The following is a 22,736-nucleotide window of genomic DNA, read 5'->3' as shown; positions in this document are numbered from 1 at the left end:
TTCAGAAAAGGACATTTTATTCATATACTTATGTTATGAGTTAGAAGCTAATCTATTCTGAAGTTAATTATATTATTGTTCATGTTCCAAGGATCCAAGGCAACCAATAATCAAGCAGAACTGTACATGCTGATTGGTTTTCTTCTTCAGAAAGATTCAACCTGTTGGAGGGAGTGTATTAGCACTTGCAGAAATAAGGCTAATGTAGAGATGGTTGGAAAGAAAAAGGAGGGGAGAGAGCCTTGATGTAAATAGATATTAAGTAAAAATCTAAAAATACATTTATTATACCATCACAGGCAGTTCAAACGTTAGAAGTAAGAGCCCATGTATAATTTTTACAGACATTTATTGCAGTGTAAAGTATGTTGACACTACTAAATTTGTATCTGGTTAAGCCAGCTTTGTTAATGAATTTGGAATGAGTAATATAGACTTACTCTATAGCTTAAATGTGAGGATTGCTGAAAACCACTTTAAGTTTGAGTCCCCTATACATTTAGTGATGTGATGGATGTCAGGATTAATTTTCAATGAATCCATTATTAGTCATGGCACTGATGTGCTAGTGCTTGCCATATAGAAACATGCATAAATAAGAAATGTACCACATTCCTCCAAGTTCTTCTCTGTGTTGATAAAACTGTTGGAACTGTGATTAAGATGTACTGTTGCTGTGCATTGAATTTACTTATATAATAAAGTAAAACATGTTCCTATAAAGTAAAATATTTTAAAATGTAGCTAAATGGCAGTTCATCTTGCATAGCTTCCCCCTTTATTTAACAAAGCGAATTTTTGTGTCATGCTATAAATCTTACCATGCTAGATGTTTTATGGCAATGAACTAATATTCTTTTTCTCATGAAAATGATGCAATTTAATATCCTTCCCTTTGTCAACTATTAGTGAATGTAAATAATAATGGAATGGGTTTATGTGACAAAAGTGCTAATCTAAGGAATAAAATACTGAAAAGTGTAATAAAAACCAGGATGTAGGAAAGCCATTTCTTAAAAGGCATTTGGTTTGACACAATTTTGAAATGAATCAAACATTTCTAAAGACTCTTAAAACAACGATGTTTCAATGTTGGTTATTTTAAATTGTCAACATACATATCTTCCTTAGTGGCTCAGATGGTAAAGAATCTGCCTGCAATGTGGAGAGCTGGGTTCAATCCCTAAGATGGGAAGATCCCCTGGAGAAGGGTACAGCTACCCACTCCAGCATTCTGGCCTGGAGAATTCCATGAACTGTCGCAAAGAAGTCCAAGGGGGTTGCAAAGAGTCAGACACAACTGAGCGACTTCACTTCATTTCAATACACACATGGGGCTTCCCTGATAGCTTAGTGGGTAGAGAATCTGCCTGCAATGCAGAGACACAAGAGGAGCGAGGTCGATCCCTGGGTTAGGAAGTTCCCCTGGAGAAGGAAATGGCAACTCACTCCAGTTTTCTTGCCTGAAAAATCCCATGGACAGAGGAGCCTGGCGGGTTACAGTCCAAAGGGTCGCAAAGAGTCAGACGCTACTGAGCACACACCCACAGTAGAGCACATGCATGCATACATCATCCATTCTCTTTAAAGTGTATTGAGTATTTACCATATGCCAGGCATTGGACCGAGGCTTTACTGTGCAATGTTTCATTTATTCCTGACAGAAACTCTATGAGGCAGTGTTAATATCCCCAAGGATAGGAAACCCAAGAATTAAAGAGAATAAAAACATAGTCAATGTCAGTAACTGGTAAATGATACAGTTGGAATTCGCACCAGGTCTGTCTGAGTCCAAAACTTGCATTCTTAATTTCTGATCTCTTCTGCTACAGTATACCTCATATCCTTGGTTCAGAAAGATGCCTGTTAAATGAAATAGGTTTTGACATGTTAGTCGTCTATATTTTATTGTGGGAGTATTCTCATATTTTTAAGGTCACCAAAATAGAGTATATTGTAATTTTCTATCTTGATGGAAGGAGGACGTTAAGAATGTAGATTCTTAAGAACATAGAGTTTGATGCAAAATGGGTTTTTTGTGTTGTTTTGTTTTAAACCAAGATGCTTATAGAGGAAAGTGTAGAGAGTTGTGTTGGGAGCTGGGCATCAGAGTCTCTCACTTATTGTAGAATTGTGCTGATGAGTACATTACAATGCACTATTGTGCATATAGAAGAAAAAAAGGATAGAGATTGATTTTCAGATATATCTGAGGAAAGAGGGCACTAGAAATAATTGCATATTTGGCATATGGTAGTACACTTGTTTCTGCTTGGTTTTGGCAAAACTTGAAAAATTAGAAAGTCACTAAAAGGAAGACAGAGTAGCTACTGGCATGCTAGTTGCCAAGGCTTAACACTTATTGGAAAATTTTGAAATATGAGATGAAATCAAATCTTGAGTAATGATATTTGTATTATGACATTTATCTTACTGAAAATATAAACCTTTAAATTATTATCCTCAAGTTCTGCAACTGAGCAACTGGAAACTTTCATAGTTCCACAAGTTTGGGAAGTGTACCCTAAACTAAATGTTAATCTACATGCATTAAATGTTCTGTCATTTCACATTTGCATGTTATTTTTTTCTTTCTTTCTTTAAAAGCATTGTGAGGTGAAAGGACAGTATACGATCATGAGGTGCAAATGTCACTTTATGGATATGAGACATTCGAATATGATAGCAGTTGGCCTTGATAAATTCAGACTGACATATCCAATTAACTTTTTCTCGACAGTCTTGTTATGGTAACAGAAACATTTCTGTTAAAAAAAAACACAGGAGTAGAATCTGGATACTAGATTTCTACTAGCTCTTCCAAGTTTGCAACTTTAGTTAACAAGTTAATCCTTATGACTGAATTTTCTCAGGTGTGTTGTGGGAGTAATGCTTGCCCTACTTTCCATATAGAAGTTAAGAGAAAATGAAAACAATTGTTGTGAAAGTGGTTTTTAATGTTAAAAATGATCATATAATGTATGGTATTATTGCTTTGCCAGATTCCCTTACTCTGATGATTCTGGAAAACATCTGAGTCCTTAGATTTGTTTTATATTGTTAAGTAACATCTCTACTTGAATATTTTTTAATTTGCAATATATAGTCATTAGAGGACAAAGTTAATTAAAAAGAGAAAAATAAAATCAATTAAGTACCATAACAGAAGTCACCAACACATTCTCTTTTTAAAGAAACATTTACTTTTATATGTTCTTGTCCTGTTTTTATCAATGTAGAATTTTCAGAAGCATTTAATACTTAATCATTTGCAATAGTTACCAAGCAGAAGAATATTTATCAAATTGTGCTTGCTTGTTAATATTGTGGTAAATAATCCTCTGATGATGTAGAACATAAATGGGACTAGAAGGCTCTGGCGTTTTGGATATACAAATATGTATATCCTTCCTGTATCTTCTTTATTTGCACACTGATTAGTGCATTTCAGACATAACTTACATATTCTCACATGAGAGAGACAGAGAAACTGCTTTCATACACTAGTACTCAAGAAAATGAATAGTCCCTCTACCACTGCAGTTTAACAAGATTTTGTTTTATTTCTTTTATACAGTATTATCCTGATATGTTTCTTGAGTCAGGTCTACACACCAAGGCCTATTTAATCAATCAGGCACATCAGGCATTTTGTAGGGTTCTTTGGAGTTTCTCAAGGACCTATGGAAAAGTTTCAGACAGAATGCCAAGAGTAATTGACCCCAAAATATAAAAAGAGGAAAAGAATTATATCATCACCTATTTAATTAAATGTATATAAATGTGACACTAAGTCAACTTCATTAAGTTGATAAATTTGGTTCATAGAAATCTATTTATTTATGTTTGGTTCATAGAAATTTAATGTGGGCTTCCCGGGTGGTGCAGTGGTAAAGAATCTGCCTGCTAGTGCAGGAGACCAGGGTTCAATCCCTGGTTGGGAAGATCCCCGGGAGGAGGAAATGGCAACTTTCTCCATTATTCTTGCCTGGAGAATTCTTGGACAGAGGAGCCTGGCAGGCTACAATCCATGGGGTCATAAATGACTGAGTATGCATGCATGCACGCACGTAGAAAACAAGACTTCATATCCTGTCAGCGCTTTGGGGCTTCCCTGGTGGCTCAGATGGTAAAGAGTCTACCTGCAAACCCTGGGTTGGGAATCCTCTGGAGAAGGGCATGGTTACCCACTCCAGTATTCTCGCCCGGAGAATTCCTTGGACAGAGGAGCCTGGTGGGTTGCAAAGAGTCAGATATGACTGAGTGACTTACATTCACTCCTAGGTCGTCTGTTATAGTTGTTTTCCCAGAGCCCACAGCCCAAACCCACAGTTAAGGGTATGTTCTGTGTGTACCGTTTTGGAGAAGGAAATGGCAACTGACTCTAGTATTCCTGCCTGGAAAATTCCATGGACAGAGGAGTCATGTCATTGGGATTGTAGAGTCGTCCACTGTGGAGCAACTGAGCAATATGTAGATACCTTGAAAATATACAGCTGTATACTCAACTTTTAATACAACCCTTATTCTTGATAGAAGCTATATTTCCATACACTCAAGATACTTTGAGGCCAAACTTTGATATTTAATCTTATTGCTTCCCTTACCATATTGGCACATAGTAGGTACACAATAAATATATACTAACATCTTTTGTTATTGGAAAGCTACACTCCCTTCTATAAATTGTACCTTAAAGTCTATTCTTGGGATAATAAAAGAAATATTTCTCTGGTCCCATTTAGTATGGAGGAAGATTCATTCTCCTTTATGTATATCTTTACATGTCTCTTCCAAAATTTCTGACTCAAATAATTAATTTTATTGCATTTAATGAGGTGGATGTCTGTGCTACAATGAAATAGGACTTTAACACATTGGATGTTTAGGAGACTCATTGGAACAAAGCTCTTTTTAAAGCAAGATGGATTCTTTACTGATATCACCATCATAAAGTAAAATTTGAACAGTTGGCAAATGAGGCTATGCCATTCTCACTGTTCTAAGTCCAGCATTTGCTTTGGGGAAAAAATGGATCTTTTTATGCAGCTGGATAGTTTGACAGCTAGTAGATATTGTGTGTTATGTAAGACCTGATGTCTATGGATGGGATCTGTTATCTGTATTTTCTTGACATGACTATTGGTCTTATGGCTGTTCATCCATTAGTTATCATCTGTCATATGTGAACAGGCCCTCTCTTCATAAAAGTTGATTTGTAGCATGCTTGCAATTTGCTTTGCTGTGCTGTATGACCCTGTCCCACCTACACGCAGCTCTTGTTTCAGACACAAGTTAGTACATGTTTCTGCTCCTTTTTGAAGCAGCCAAAGTCAATGTTTTCTACTATATTATTTTTTTCTAACTGGCAGAAAGAAAGAAAACCCCATTAAATTGCATGCTTATCCAACTCTGTGGAAAAGCAGTAATCTCTGATTTGTTCTGAAACACCTGCTGGTAGATATAATGAGTGTATTAAAAATGAAGCTGCCTTGATATTAAAAAAAAAAACTTTTTCTTTAACATGTATGATTATAATCTGTTATTTGCTTATTCACTTTGCCATAGGTTTTTGGTTTCTGTTCTTATTATTTTATTTTATTTATTTATGATTGCCATGCTGTAAATTTAATACTTTACTAATATGTTAACATAATAATACATAGGAAAGTATGCCCTGATATATTTGGACTAATTGGTTTTGGTTTTTGTTTTCCAGCTGGGACAACGTATATCTTTAGCAAAGGTGGTGGACAAATCACGTATAAGTGGCCTCCTAATGACCGGCCAAGTACGCGAGCAGACAGACTGGCCATAGGGTTTAGTACTGTTCAGAAAGAAGCTGTATTGGTGCGAGTGGACAGTTCTTCTGGCCTGGGTGACTACCTAGAGCTGCATATAGTAAGTACTTCTAAAATAAAGATTCTGCTTTTAGCTTTTACTGCTAGCTTTTTGTAAATAACATATAACTCTGCTTTTTGGACATTTCCCCCATCCCCATCCCCCGCCCCACCATAGCAACTAGTGCTTTATTATAGAAAGCATAAATATACTCTAGGGGTAATAAGGCCTTATAGCTATTACTGTTTTTAAAAATGTTTTTGACTGTTTTTTTTTTCAAGTGTGAATTCCTCTCAATTTTCTGTCCAGAAGGAATTACTCTTTGTGTGTTTTTAGTGACTTTAGGCAGGTTTCCTAAATTTGTAGAAATATGATAGTCCAGTAGATATTATTCCATCTGGCTGGAAGCATGAGGTTGTAATTCTGGTAACATCAACAGATTTGGATCCAGTGTCCTTATTTCTTTTCTTAATAGTCTAAAGTTACATGCAATGGACAGAGGAAGTAAATCGGCAAAGGTATTTGGAGATATAAAAGAAAAAGGCAGAAAGATTACTTCTATGCCATCTTATACTCCTTTTGATATGTACACATCAAGAAAATGCAATGGATTCTTGCCATTAATATCCTGGGATGAGACATTTTGTCTAAGCACTAAACCTCACACAAGAATTTAATTAGCTCTTAGTGAATGTCAAATAATAGTGAATGAAAAGCTTTTCTATTCAAGTTTTAAAGTTGTCATAACTGACTGTAGCTTGGGGACTCTTCCTTATATCTCTGCAGTCAGAGAGTTACTAATTTGTTTGGTTTCAATTCTTTATCTTCTTATGTCCTTACAATATTTTCAAAGAACCATGTGGTCTTTTATCAATAAGAAATAGTCATATTTTATTGATGTATCAAAATAACACCCATAGTAAATTATCATACATTCAAAAACCCTAGAGGGTTATCATCATAGTTCTAAATAAACTATCTTCTGGAAAATGTAGAAGCATATAAACCTCTTCATCCCTCTTTCTGTTCTTGAGGTTTAATTTCTCTCTTCTGCCTTATGTGATCACATAAGTTTATTTTGTTTAGCTTTTATTTATCCTGCAAGTTCTTCTGTTACCTGCACCAGTGTCTCAGAAGATCTTTAATTAGGTCAACATGTTCTTTCAGTCCTGCCTTCAGGGTTTCATCCTAAAATGATTAGGAAAACCACCAAATACCAAAATACATTATCACAGATTTGCAGGGTCTCAATTTTCAAAGTTCTATTTATTTATTAATCTTTGTTGTCTGCTATACTTCTAGAATTTCCAATAAGCTGAATAGGGTTTACAACTGACAACAAAAGCTGAATTCATTGCTAATATTGGGGGAAAAAAAAGAAAACAAAGTAAAACAAAAAACCCCTCTCAACACAATGATTATTGAATCATCATAGATTTTCAATTCAAAATAAAGTTGTCAAAATGAGAATCCTTAAAAAATTAATGCTGCCTTTCTGCAAATATCTAACAATCAGTATTGAAGGCATCTGGATTTTTATGGCATCATAAATAAGTGATCAGCTGAGATAACTAATGCAGTAAGGAATCTTGCTATTTAGAGTCATCTCAACTTTCCAAATGCATTTGCTCCATTCTGATTTAAGAGACTTGCTACTTTGAAAATAAATAAATAAAAAAGAAAGCAAGAGGTTTTCCTCCTGAAATAAATTACATATTGATCCATAACCAATTACACATTTACCCTGAGAAAAGGTTCTACACTGATCACTCTCACATCATAAGGGGTTTTGTTATTGAATTACTCAAATCACTGTTTGTTTTATGGTCAGAGGGTTTTAGTCGACAACAATGTGTATTTCTTTCCAGTTTTGATCAACTGTGGCCTTAGAGTCCCTTTATATGTAAAAGGTTGACTTTTAGGTGTCCATGCCCTCTCAGAACCTTTCTACACTTCTTTACTGGCCATAGATTTCTGATAGATATCCTGTGAGGCCCTCTTCATTCTGAATCTCTTCTTTTGGTCTTGCCTGACTGTCCGCTTTGGACCCAGGTCTGTTTCTAACACCCTTCTTGGATTTGGTATATTCAAACCCTTTCTTAATCCTAGCCTGTCCTTGACTAGGAAGTTGAAAATGGATGTTAGTTCCCTGGGATTAGCAAACACCATTGGTAATCAGCCCTACTCACTCCTTTATCGACTACTAGGACCCAGTCTTAGTCCAGATCTGGCCAACTAAAAATTTCTATTTCCCGCTCCTTTTCTCTTGTTCCCTACAAACAATGATCAGCCATTAGTGACTTAGCAAGTTGCTTACATGGAAATAAGTTACTTTTTTTCGACGTTTCCAACATACAAATAAAATAAAGCCCACGGTTTTCTTTTCACTTCTGAAGTTTACTTTTAACTCTTTCCATAATGTTGGGTACATGGAAGAGGACGAGAAAGAGGAGTTATATATATGTAGGTGTATATATATATGTATATATATATATATATATTTTTTTTTTTTTTAAGAAGAAAAAAGAGAGAGATAGTAAAAGAGAGGGATGGAAGACAGGAACAGGAGGGAAAATTAAATGGGAAAGAATCAAAGTTGATGCCCATGGCTGATAGAAGCAGAAATATTCTTAATGATGATACTTAGATTTGGGAATATTCAAGGAATATTTTATCAAATGGTTTACATGCCTTTGAATTTATCCTGATTTTTAGCAAATAATTTCTTCTGCTTCTTTCAGAATTGAAATATAAAACGAAAACAGTAATCACAGAAAGATTATTACCATTGTTTGATTTTAGTTTATAAATATGACTGACTTAAAAATTAACCTGATGATATCACAGACATATTTAATCTATAAAAGTTAGAAATGTTGGTTATCCATTAACTTCTAAGAAAATGTCTATAAACCTTCAAGGTCAGTCATGTATAAACTATGGATTTATCTTATTTAGAAATCACTATTTATACCCTTAATTAATGAAATTAACCAAGAAGCAGGAAAGTTAATTGCATGTATTAAATGGTGCTCCAGTCTTGCTGAATTGTGTAATGTTACTTCAAAATCTGATTACTTTAAATCTGATTTACTTTAAAATCTGATTGACATATAATTTCAATGAAGTTGTGAATATCTGACATTATTATCCATTCTTTTCAAATGATCATGTTTGATCTTACTTAAAAATATCACCATATTTCAATTTTGATTAACTATACTCTTAAAAATATAATAAATTAGAATAAAATAATTTTTGACTCAGGTGACCTAGTTTTTACAGATGGATTTTTTTTGCCATATTAGTATTAATTCTACCACTGTTAACCTCAAAGCCATATGATATTGCTACTGAAATGTATAGGGTTTTAGGAGGGGATGAGAGGAAGAGAAAGACAAGAAGTAAGGGGCTATTAATTAACGTATTCTTGTATTCAGAAATGTTTTCTGAAATAATAAAAAATGAATTATATGTTGAAAATAGTGTAGCTTAAGTTAAATATAAACTCAATATTCAGTCATCAAAATTTTCAGTTAAGTCATAGATGCAACTGTTTCTACATAACTGAATAAGTTTATCTAATTTCTTGTTTACAGTGTATAAAAAGTGTAGCACCTGATGCATATCAGCTGTTTTATTGAAAAGTTACACATTTTTATTGATGTTGTTTTATGAATATTCCAGCTAATAATTGACCATGGTAGTTGAATTAAGTCTGTGGGGAGAGTTTTTGTTGAATGAGTGATACTCTCTCCTAAACAGTTATCTCATTTTTTGTAATTCACTTTTATCATGAATTGTTCTCCGGTCATTTTGTATCTGTCCATTATCTTCAAATAAAGATAAGCTTTCTGATGGCATAGAACAAAATTTATAATAATGATGACTAATAAGAAAAAATAACGTAATGTAGAAATGTGACTTTTTGTCATTCATGTAAGTACATACTAGAAGTCTGTGCAGAAGTATTTTCTGAGCAACTTATAGGTTCCAGCCTATGTTAAAGACTGTGGATTCAAAAATAATTGAGCTCACCACTTAGTACTTATCTCAATAAACATTAGTTAGATAGATGAATGAAAAGCCCATTGGGATCCTGGTTACCAGGTAGCTTGTATTCTTTATAGTAAACACACTTTGTCCTAGAGTGACTGGTGTTTCTTGGTTATTTCTCCATCTTGGTAGAGCTCCATTTCTTCCCTTTATCTGCAATCGTATTTATAAGAATGTGGATAATTGATAGGTTTTTAAGGTAAAGAATATGAAAAAAGAAACTTATGAATTGTAAAGTGTTCTGTTTTACACATTTAAATTAATATTGATTATTTAATCAATATTAAATGTGATAATTTCTTAGAGGCAATAAGCAAAAACATAAATTTATTTTTTTCATTATTTATGAGATATACCTACAAATTTTACCAATGTTGTCACTCTAGAGGAAGTATCTCTCATCTATCAGTCTGGCAATGTTAATTGGAGATCACTTAACCCTCTGACTTAGAAGAATGCACTGCAAGTGCGTGTTCCCTAACTGACATGAAAATTAACATGTGTATTAGTTCTGATCCGAGGAAACTGTGGAGGGTGGCGGAGAGGATGAGTGAGAGTGTTCTTTGAAATTCTTTCATCTTAGGAGCATGAAAGAGCATTGCAAATTTGATTAGTGAATTGTTGTATATATTTGCCTTAAGTGTTTCTTCTTTGTACCTTCCTGGACCGGAAGCTTTATGTTTGAAACCAAGCTCTTAATTGATTTTGATATAGAAATACACCTTTTGATCAGCGATTTTAGTGTTAACTAGAAGCATAGTGTATTTATAGTGGATATCACGCCCTAAAATAACTTATCAATATTGTTGACATAACCAATCTTTCTCATCATTCTCTGCTGCTCTACATTTTATGCTAGTTACCTTGTTTTAAAAAGAGTTTCTGAATTTAATCTTTGTAAAATCAGTACATATACATGGGTACGTACCTTTATCAACAAGATAAAACCCATTTATTTCTTCACAGGCTTTTCTAGAATTTAAAGTGTTTCATCTGAAATATTCTTTTTAACCAACAGATTCCACTATTTTAAGAGTTTCACTTTCTCATGTAATATTTAAATTAAAACCTGTAAATCATATACAGTAGATATTATATTTGTTTTGGCCATCCTGGCTCTTAGCTTCCCTTGTAGCTTAGTTGGTAAAGAATTCGCCTGCAATACAGGAGACCCAGGTTCAATTTCTGGGTCAGGAAGATCCCCTGGAGAAGGAAATGGCAACCCGCTGCAGCGTTCTTGCTGGGGAATATCCCATGGACAAAGGAGCCTGTTTGGCTACAGTCCATGAGGTCACAAGAGTCAGACACAACCTAGTGACTAAACCACCACTACAGGTGTTAATTCAGAAAGCACTCCCAAGTGAACTTGCTTTGGCAAACCTCCATCTCAAAGTCTGCTTCCTAGGAAACTAACCTGTACATTTTGTCAAGAAGTCCTCTTTTGGGGCTTCCCAGGTGGTGCTAGTGGTAAAGAACCTGCCTGCCAATGCAGGAGATATAAGAGACACGGGTTTAAACCCTGGGTCAGGAAGATCCCATGAAGGAGGGCATGGCAGTCCATTTCAGTATTCTTACCTGAGGAATCCCATGGACAGAGGAGCTTGGTGGGCTATAGTCCATAGGGTTGCACAGAGTTGGACACAACTGAAGCGACTTAGCACATCCTGGTGCTTATAGGAATTAGAGAACGCGTGGCCTATTTGACTATTTGTTGACTATTTGTAAAAGTCTTGCCCAAGCTTCTCAGGTATAAAGGATGAACATTATCTTTGAAGAAAGTGAGAGAAATCATGGTCATATTTTTATTGACTTAAGTGCTGTACAGATATCTTGAAACAATCTCTATCTTGGAAATGGATGGTGTCATGTAGATTAATACAAACTCCTTGCTTCATCCTTTCACCATGAAAGTTAGTTCAGTATCTCATTTTCTAATTTATTGGTCGAAACATTTCAGCATCACTAAATCTCTCAGACTTTGGTTCTCAATTTCTGGAATTACCTCCTTCTCTGAAATTCTGTTGCTGTGAAATGTAATAAAGAGAACCAAGACATTTCTAGCTGCACCTCCTTATTTAATATACTTATCACTTAGGTGCTTAAGCAACTGCCACACCTTCTCAACTGTTCTCCTGTCTCTATTCTGAATACTTTCCAATCCAGTTTATATACTTACATCAGGTTAATTCGCTAAAATTATTCCTCTCTTCTTCCTCTTGGGAAACACATTGATGCTTCCCAGTTACATACAGGTAAAGTCACACTCTGTGACTCACATTTAGTGTCCTGAAAATTCTGATCTTAGTTTCCCTTTGCATGTCCATATTTCCAAAATTCTTTTCTTTCCACTTCAGGGAAATTTATTAATCCACTCTTTAGAAAATAATGTCCTATTGTCATTTCTGAATCGACCCAGAACTTTCTTCTCAATCTCTGTCTAGCTTCTGCTCAGTCATCATCTTCTCTATTCAAATATTGTGTGTTTTCAGGGTTGAGTCTGGGAGCTTATAGTCCCCTGAGCTAACAGAAAGAAGTCCAGAGCTCAGGAATCTCTTTGGAAGAGCTGCTGAAATAATGGCCAGGGCATTACCTAGGTAGAGAAAAATCTTGGACATAGATTTTCCTCCAGTGTATGATCACTATGCTTCTTGACTTGTTGATTTATGCTGGACCCCGAGCTATTTTACAGAATGGCCTGAAATCCATTCTAGGTTAGCCAGTGATGAGTTGCCTTAGCAGCCTCTTTTCTTATGGCTAGATGTCAAAACAAAAAACTTTTTGAATTTTTTTTCCTGCTACTGATCACAGTTCAATTTTTTTCAAAAGCCTGCATTGTTTCACAGGACATGGTTCAATGTCTGGTAAGGGAGGTAAGATCCCATATACTAATGTGTGGTGAGGCCAAAAAAAAGAGAAAAAGAAATACTTTCTCTGACTTACTTCACTCAGTATGACAATCTGAGGTCTATCCATGTTGCTGCAAATGGCATTTATTTTGTTCTTTTTGTGGCTGAGAATTATTCCACTGTATATATGTATCACATTTCTTTATCCATTCCTCTGTTGATGGACATTTAGGTTGCTTTCATGTCTTGGCTATTGTAAATAGTGCTGCAGTGAACATTGGGATGCGTGTATATTTTTGAATTATGGTTTTCTCCAGATATTTGCCTAGGAGTACAGTTGCTGGATTGTATGGTAACTCTATTTTTAATTTTTTGAGGAACCTTCATACTGTTTTCCATAGTGGCTGTACCAGTTTGCATTCCCACCAACAGTGTGATATCACATATGTGGAATCTTAAAAAAATGGCTACAGATGAACTTACCTATAAAACAGATACACACAAACAAACAAACAAAATAAAACAGACACAGAGTTACAGATGTAGAAAATAAACCTGTGGAAGGTGAGGGGAGGGATACATTGGAAGATTAAGATTGACATATAGACTCGACTATATAAAATACATAACTAATAAGGACCTACCATATAGTACAGGGAACTCTACTCAATACTCTGTAATGGCCTATATGGAAAAAGAATCTTAAAAAATGAATGAATATATATGTATAATAGATTCACTTTGCTATACACCTGAAATTAACATGACATTGTAAATACTCCCCCAAATTTTGTTAAAAGCTTAATTAGGAATTTCTTTTTTAAAAAAATTCCTTTGGCTCATTCAACACATCATTACTGATCACCTATAATGCAGTTTATAATGTATTAGCTGCCTATTTCTATGTAAAAAATTCCCCTACAATTTAACAGCTTAAAACAGCAAATGTTTATAATGTTATAGAGGCTCAGAAATCTAGGAGCAGCTGAGCTAGGTTATTAAGAGATTACCAGGAACAGACATGGTTAATATCTCCCATGCATATCTGATATGTTCATTCTTATGATCAAGTTAGAGTCTACATGATTTAGAAAGAAATGGTGAGCAACAGTGAAAGCATCCACTAGCTTTAAGTTTAAGGATGCTGGCTTTCAGAAGTCTAAACACGGTATAGATTGATGGAAGAAGAGTAATGAAGACATTGCTTGAGGGTTGAGAACTAGTTTGGGGAATGCATACCAAATAAGGAATCATTTGTACACTCTTTTTATTGCACCAAAAAAAAAGAAAAGAAAAGAAAACACTGAAAGGCATAAATAAAATGCATGAGAATAGTAGTTAAAAAATGAAAACAGCATAGGGAATATGTCAGCCGAAGAACAGGAAATGAGGTGAAAGTGACACTATGGCATTGGAGTTTGTTTAAAGGTGATGATGGACCACTTCAGACATAGGCAGTTTGTTTCAACAAAGGAAGGAAATGACCTAGGTAAATATACTCAGGGACACTCGAGTTAATAGTAGGCATAAATAATCCACATTTTAAATCAGTAGCAAAGAACTAGAGATAATTTTTACTGAGCCTGAGAAAATCCTTCTGATGAAAACCTAACCATTTTCAGAGCTGTGAAATGCAAAGGTGTTACATTTAACCACTTACTTTAGGAGATAGTACATGAGATTTGGGGATCCTTAGGTTACAAGACAGGGCTTTCCTGGTAACTCAGCCAGAAAAGAATCCGCCTGCAATGCAGGAGACCCGGGTTCAATTCCTGGGTCAAGAAGATCCCCAGGAGAAGGGATAGGCTACCCATTCCAGTGTTCTTCAGCTTCCCTGGTCGCTCAAACAGTAAACAGTTTGCCTGCATTGCAGGAGACATGGGCTCAATCCGTGGGTTGGGAAGATCCCCTGGAGAAGGGCATGGCAACCCACTCCAGTATTCTTGCTTAGAGAATCCTCATGGACAGAAGAGCCTGGCAGGCCCCAGTCCATGGGGTCAAAAAGAGTCAAACACAACTGAATAGCTAAGCATGGCATAGGTTACAAGACAGAGGAGGCTTTTTAACCTCTCTGTTTACAAAGCACTGCCCTGGAAGAACATATTTCTCAGACTCCTGAGGGGACGTTTTCATGGCCAGGTTCTCCCATCAAGAGAATACTTCCTCTTGAGCCTACTTCTTAGGGCCCTCCTGCCCCCAAAAGAGTGGACATACAAGACTGCCAGACCAAAAAATTCTAGTGAAAGATTAAAATTTAATTGATCATGAAGGGCTTTTTGGTCTCTGAAAAAAAAAAAAAAAAGTTCCTGGAATTCTGCTCTGCATTATAGCTAGCAAGTATAGACTGCTTATTCTCAGATTTACACCCCCCATCTGAACTTGCCCTGTCATCACCAAACTAGCATTTCCAAAGACTAACTCAGCATCTCCACCTGGATGTCTCATAGGCAGACACCTCATTAAAAACTGAATTCATCTTCCAACTACATGCCCATCTACACAATTACAGATGAAAACTTTGACATCTTTCCTATGCTTGCTTTTATGATGTAATCTGTTTCTCAGTAAATTCCAGAAATGTCTATCAGTACTGTCCAATAGAAATATAAAGTGAGTCAGATATGTAATTTTAAGTTTGTTAAGTAGTCACAAAAAGAGAGGGAAAAAAAAAAAACCCTCAGGTGAAATTAACTTTGAATGCATTTTATTTAACTAAGCATGTCCAAAGTATTATCATTTCAGCATATGATCAAATAAATTTTACTATATTTTGCATTACTATTTCATACTAAGTTTTTGATATCTAATATATATTTTGTAATTCATTCCTCTTAATTCAGAATCTAAATTTGCATCAGAGATATTGTATATTTCATAAAATATCCAGTTGGAAATGTAGATTTGCATTGTCTGAATTACTGTAGACATACCTAAAATTTTTCCATGATTGAATGAGCTCTCAATTTTAAATTTATATCTAACTTAATTAGAATTAAATACATTTTCAAATTCAGTTCCTCAGTTCCATTGGCCACATTTCAAATGCTTAACAGAGCTTTTGAATTCATCTGCTTTTCTTTGACTCTCATGATTATTGCCTTAAATCAATGTCCTCTTTTTCAGCTGTTGCAACAGATTTCTAACTCATCTCACTGCTCACAAGGATTCCCTTTCTCATGCATCTCTACACTGCCACCAGAACAATTTGTGTAAAGCAAAAAGTTGGTTATTTCAACCTCTTGGTTATTTCAACATTCTAAATGTTTGATGGCAGTAGGTCTCTCAACCTCTTTTTAGTTAAAAACAATCTGACTGATAATATTCAGCCACCTCTATCAGTAATGGTGTTCACTTAGAAGCATAAAAGCTCCTGAGTGAACAGAAGCAGAGAGAGCATGACACGGGGCCTCTCACCCCATCCTCCCCTTCTCTCTCTGCTTTGCAAGGCTGTGTCTCAACCCCTCACCTGCAGCAATGCTATCCAGGGATGGGCATGTACTGATTTGAAAGTGTTGGTCACTCAGCTGTATCCAACTCTTTGCAACCCCATGGACTGTAGCCCACCAGGCTTTTCTGTTCATGGAATTTCCCAGGCAATTGTACTGGAGTGGGTTGCCATTACCTTCTCCAGGTGATCTTCCCAACACAGGGACCAAACCCAGGTCTCCTGCATTGCAGGCAGATGCTTTACCATCTGAGCCACTATGGAAGCCCAATACCAATTTGAAGTCCCTCCATAATATTCATTATGCATTTTTTTTCCCAGTGTTTATTCAGGGTTTGAGGGGAAACTGATTTTCAAATTGTCTACAAAGGTGCTTAGTAACTTACTTCTCCTGGACAAAGCAAAGTCAATTGTCTGGAAAAGAATCGGCTCCAAAACCCTTTATCAGTTTTTCTAATCCTTGTACTTTCTTGTTTCTGGTGGCAATTTTGTGAACCAGGCAAAATTTGGCATTTAGATTAAAGTGTTTAAATCTCGATGGCAGATCCTTCATTTATGATGAATAATGTGATGCTGAGCAACAGTGAATGTCAAGAGGGCGGGGACATCCATCTATTTTGTCCACCTTTGTATTCCCAGAGTCCACCTGCAGCCTGGAATTTAGCAAATGAGCAATAAATATTTGTTGAAATATTTTTTGTTGTTGTTCTAGAAGTTCTGCAAATTTAAGCTGCCTGTGTGCATTCTAAACATGTTCAAGGGCAAAAAATATGTCAATGCTGCTCTGGTCAAGGGCATAGTCTCCTTCAAGAGATCGGTTTATAGTTAACTTGTTAAGGCGGAGTTAGAGATGCAGAAGTGAACTGCTCGGTTCAGTTCATTTCAGTTGCTCAGTCGTGTCCAACTCTGTGACCCCATGGACTGCAGCACACCAGGCTTCCCTGCTCATCACCAACTCTCAGAGCCTATTCAAACTCATGTCCATCGAGTCGGTGATGCCATCCAACCATCTCATCCTCTGTCGTCCCCTTCTCCTCCCGCCTCCAGTCTTTCCCAGCATCAGGGTCTTTTCCAATGAGTCAGTTCTTCGTATCAGGTGGCCAAAGAATTGGAGCTTCAGCTTCAGCATCAGTCCTTCCAATGAATATTCAGGACTGATTTCCTTTAGGATTGACTGGCTTGATCTCCTTTCAGCCCAAGTAACACCACGGATCAAAAGCATCAGTTCTTCAGTGCTCAGCTTTCTTTACGGTTCAGTTCTCACATCCATACACGACTGCTGGAAAAACCATAGCTTTGACTATATGGACCTTTGTCAATAAAGTAACTGCTAGCATGTTACAAATTCATGATATTGCTTCCTTATAGATTGGTATCTTGAGACATGTTTCTGGTGAACCATGCCTTCACCTGTTCTGTTGAAGAACCAACGGCCTATACTGCAGATACTTCAAAAGCCAAACTCCTTAGGCGGATCTGCAATGAATGCAAAATATGGGTTTATTTTCCAGCTCTATCTCCAGTTACTCCTCAGTGCAACTTGAACACATTCTATTCTCTCTTTATATGCACTTAACATACCTTAAAAAAAAAAAAAAGAAAAAACACCTTTTAAGGCATTTGGAATACAGTTGCATGAGGTCTGGCTTTTGCCCTCAAGTATCTTAGAATTTAATGAATAAATTTTATTTGTATGGCACCTTAGTCACAGAATGTAGACATAGGCTGATATTCTAAACCTTCATGCTTTAGAAACACAGTTAAAGGTTTTTAAATTCTATGAAGAGATCTTTAAGTGTGACATTTATGAAAGTAACCAATAATCACATAGCTATTCTAACTTTATATTTGTTATCCATTTAATATTCATAAAACCCCTACAAATAAGAAACATTCTCCTCATTTAGTTAATGAGGAAAGGAGGCACAGATCACACAGTGAGTGAGCAAAACCAGGCTTTGAACTCAGACAGTCTGGTTCCTAAGTCCATGTGCTTAATCGCTGGGCCTTATGTGTGTGGTACAGGTAAGGGTATGGGGGGGTGGGGGGACTACCTCATTAGGTTGCACCCCACAGCACTGCCCACAGTCTGTTTAATGCAGTTTTATAAAGTCAAACAACTTCAGCCAGAGTGGGTAGCCATTCCCTTATCCAGGGGATCTTCCCAACCCAGGGATCGAACACAGGTCTCCCACATTGCAGGCGGATTCTTTACCAGCTGAGCCACCAGGGAAGCCCTTAGTATACCACACATCATATAAATTACTGAGCATTCTGTATATCAGCTGCATAGACTATATTTTCTAGTTGAGTGAACACATAGAAAGTTATCTGGTTGACTAGTTGTCTTAAACATTTTGTAGTTAGCTGGCTAGCTTTTATTATCAGTTGATTTGTAAATTTGGGGTGCACATGATTTTAAGGCAGAGAAACACAATTAAAAAAATATTATATCAGTAACAAAATGTCGGCAAAGATAGACCTTTGCTCATGTGCATTTCTTTTTTTGAAATATTCCTACTTCCTCTCGCTCCTGCTTGCTTTCCTTTCTTCTCTAGTCTGGTGAGTTTTTATTCACCTTTAAGTCCTAGATCATATATTTCATATATTTGTGAAGACTTCCTTCGTCCACCAGGGAAAAACTAATCGGGTCCATCTTGGTACTAACATAGCAATTTTTACTTATCATAGTCATAGTTATTTCCATATGGATCCTTTCAGTCTATTAAATTATGAACCCATCAAGGTCAATTACCATATGCTATGTATCTTTTTATCTTGGCATTTCTGACAGTTGCATAGTGCTTAAGAACACACACTAATATTTATTGATAAAGGTATACAAGTGTACATGAACGGAGCTTTCCTTTTTGGCTTGTGGCCTTCCTTCCCCACTTGCTGGTAAATTTCCACTCTGGTGCAAGAACTCACATGAGGAGCACTCTCCTTGGATCCCAGCATGAGGTAGACTCCCAAAGGGTAATGGTGAAAGCATGTGACACTCTCTTGGGCTCCCCTTTTCCAACCTACAGAGGCTTGCACACTCAAGCCAGAGGCTGGGACCTATCATGAAATGGACTCATTATCCACATGGTGTTTTTCGCAGGGAAGGAAGACTTCTCCCATGTTAGATCATTGATCAGTCCCACTTCCAGATTCAGATATTCCAAACAAGTAGTCGGCTCTCTGAAATTTAGTATACTTCTTATCTGCTGTCTGTATAATTTGGGGAACTTATATAAAACATCTGTGATATATTTCTGTGCAGTCTGACTTGATGACAGAAGATTATCCAACCAGAGAGTGAAAGGGAAAAAAACAAACAAACCTTCTGTGGTAATCAGCTCTAATTGATTAGGGTTGTAGAAGGTAATTAACCTCTACTCCCCGGCAATTTGGTCATCTTTTTTTTTCCCCTACTGTGACACTTGTTAAAATGATGGAGGTGAAATTGATTCTTCAGTTATTAAAATGTTTTTAATAATTTTAATTAATATGTATTAAATGTTTCAAGTTCTAACAGTCAATTGTCTTAAGCAAGGTTAAACTCTCCCTTTGAAATCAGGTTTCCTCTGTCCATTGGCTTAGTAAGAATAATAGCTAAACAATTCTATTTAGCATGTATTGAATATTTACTATGTACCAAGCACCAAAGACTTTACATAAATGTTATATTTCATTTAATATTCACAATAACCCATTGAGGTATGAATTATTATCTCAGTTTTATAAAGGAGCAAACTGCATTTTTAAGCAATTGACCCAAATCACATAGCTAGTAAGTAACTGTTCTGACTGCAAAGCCTCATTTTGCTTTTGTGTAAAGGAAAATTTCAGCCTAGCTCAGCTACTTTCTCAAATGATCATACAATCCAAATTATCAGCCCAAACTTAGTGAGTCTTTGCTACATATTGCATTATAAGATTCCTTAAGCATGGGCACAAGCTAGAGTTTCTGTGTCCCTCAATACAGTGCAATAAGTAACAGTAGAGTTCCATGACATAGCACATGATATTTGTTTTAAAATTCTTTTAATGGATGGAGTTATAGGTATTCTTATTAATTTTTGAGCTGTGCCCAAACATGGGACTAAACTAATACTGTGACGAGAGTATCACCCGTATGTGTAGATGCATATAAAAATAATCTGAAATGCTCTGGAAACGGGCTGGAGCAAAAGCTTTCATCCTTTGCACAGATTCTAAAGCTAGTGCATAAAGCCTAGACAGCTTGACCTACTTTTTTTTAAACCAAAAGGCAGAGTAGAGTCTCTGTGTATCTCAGCATGTAAATGAGTGGGGGGAGAAAGGGAATTTGTCTATGGCTTGTATCTTGCTGATTGGACATCTTCCTGACAGAAGTGTTCAAAAGAAAAGTGTGTCATCCTGTTCATTATTGTTAATTAGCAGTAGAAAGCAAGGCTTTGGGGGTTCCATATCCCACAAGGCATCAGCAGAGAAATGGGGTTGAAATTTTAGCGCTTATATGTGAGGTAGGTTCAGACTGCCTGCCATGTAGGCTTCAGAACTGATTTCATTTGATCTTTCAAAGACAGGCATTGCAGAGAAATTTTACATGTAGAAAGAGAAACACTGTAAATTCTAGCTTCCCTCGAATGCCTAATTCATGACCAGTGGTTAGTTGGTTATTTGTAACTGGCCACTGTGAAGCACCAATACTTTGGCCACCTGATGCAAAGAGCCAACTCATTGAAAAAGACCCTCATAACTGGGGAAGATGGAAGCAAAAAGAGAAAGAGGCAGCAGAGGATGAGGTGGTTAGATAGCATAACCAACTCAGTGGCTGTGAATCTGAGCAAAATCAGGGAGCTAGTGAAGGGCAGGGAAGCCTGGTGTGCTGCAGTCCATGGGCTCGCAAAGAGTCGGACACAACTTAGTGACCGAACAAGAAAGAGCTATGAAACGTGTTGGATAAATGAAGAGGCTGGGGGTGCTTTTTGGTCCTTGAAATTGCAACAAAGATATTGTTCATTATTATGTGAGGTGTATACTGCAGCCATCAGCTTCCTGATTAACTAGCTTTTCAGTAAACTCAATGTCTGTTATTCAACTGCTCTTTTTTTATTTACCAGCTGTTTTTTTTTTCTTTAATTCTGCTAACTATCTAGACATAAACTAGGCTCAATAGATTAGTGATGCATACAATTGGGTCTGTGTGTCCAATTATATTTTATGGCAGGCTGTTCAGAGAGAGTTGAATTTTATCTGTTGTCCTATGTCTCTATTTACTTTCCAGAAAAAAACCATATTTTTAATACATTTTATTTTTTTCTATTGTAATTACTGAAAGTTTTAAATGCAATGATGAGAATCAAAAGTATAAACTGCCTATAATATGACCAACCTTTTTACGCTGCCTTTAATTTTATGCGTGTATCTTTTTTCTTTTATATGTATCTGTTAATAGTTGTATATGCAGACACACTTAAACATTCTTTCAAAAGACAAAATGTTTGAATGTTTTTACATGATACATATTATTCTACAACTTGATTATTCTTATTTAATTTGTTTTGGACCACTTTCCACCTTAGAGCATGTAATCTCATATTTACCTCATAGGATCCTACTGCACACATATACTAAAATTTAGCTAAACCATTCCCTAATGATGGATTTTTGTTTGTTTCAGAATTTTGAGATTGCAAACCAATAAAAATTTTTAATCTTAAATAAAAACAATATTTCACATATATGAATATATATATTTAGGAAGATAAATCCCTAGGAGGGAGCCATTACATTTATTGCAGATTTGTCCTTCAAGAAAATTGTACTGTTGAGCACTTCTACCACCAAGTATATAAGGATGTCAGAAACTGGAGTATTTTCGTGTGAAGACAAACTGGCCTCATTATTTCATAAAACACTGGGCTCCATATAATGATTTTGCTTTTAAGGCTTCTTTGGTTTGAGTGTGTTTAGATTTTAATAATAACACTGGTTTAAAGTTGACTCATTGGAAAAGACTCTGATGCTGGGAGGGATTAGGAGCAGGAGGGGAAAGGGACAACAGAGGATGAGATGGCTGGATGGCATCACCAGCTCGATGGACATGAGTTTGAGTGAACTCCGGGAGTTGGTGATGGACAGGGAGGCCTGGTGTGCCGCAATTCATGGGGTCGCAAAGAGTCGTACACAACTGAGCGACTGAACTGAACTGAACTGAAAGGTGGTACCAAACCTCCATTAGCTTTGGTCCCAGTATTTTTCCCTTATATTCTTACAGCATTCACAGAATAACGATAGGTTAAAGAAGGGGGATAAGGCATTCATGAGTCATGTGACTCATTTTATGAAAAGCAACTGCTGCACAGTTTTCTGGGATGAGCCAGGCAGGCAAGAGGTTAATGTCTCAGTGGGATGCACCACTCATTTCAGAGTCTGTCTTGTGTTCTTCACCTTCTACACATTCCATAATTCTTAATTTTGCCCCTAGTCGCTTCCCATTTTGATCATGCAGTCCCCAGGAATTGTGCATCAGCAGTGGAACATGGCTGGCTTTTAAATGTATTAATATTGTCAAC

The 22,736-nt window shown here is 36.3% G+C and overlaps 1 protein-coding gene across 17 annotated transcripts in view; it reads left to right on the top strand.

Annotated features, from left to right (window-relative positions):
- The window catches only part of NRXN1 (neurexin 1), a 1,209,846-nt gene that overhangs the window by 847,566 nt on the left and 339,544 nt on the right, over nucleotides 1–22,736 (top strand). For all 17 annotated transcript variants that reach the window (XM_018055223.1, XM_018055219.1, XM_018055217.1 and 14 more), the window contains one exon: nucleotides 5,720–5,901. In XM_018055223.1, coding sequence (XP_017910712.1) covers nucleotides 5,720–5,901 — 182 coding nt within the window. The remainder of the gene's footprint in view (nucleotides 1–5,719; nucleotides 5,902–22,736) is intronic.

The sequence above is a fragment of the Capra hircus genome, chromosome 11 (assembly GCF_001704415.2).
Source record: "Capra hircus breed San Clemente chromosome 11, ASM170441v1, whole genome shotgun sequence".
NCBI classification, from domain to species: domain Eukaryota; kingdom Metazoa; phylum Chordata; class Mammalia; order Artiodactyla; family Bovidae; genus Capra; species Capra hircus.
This window is presented reverse-complemented; position numbering and strand designations above follow the sequence as displayed.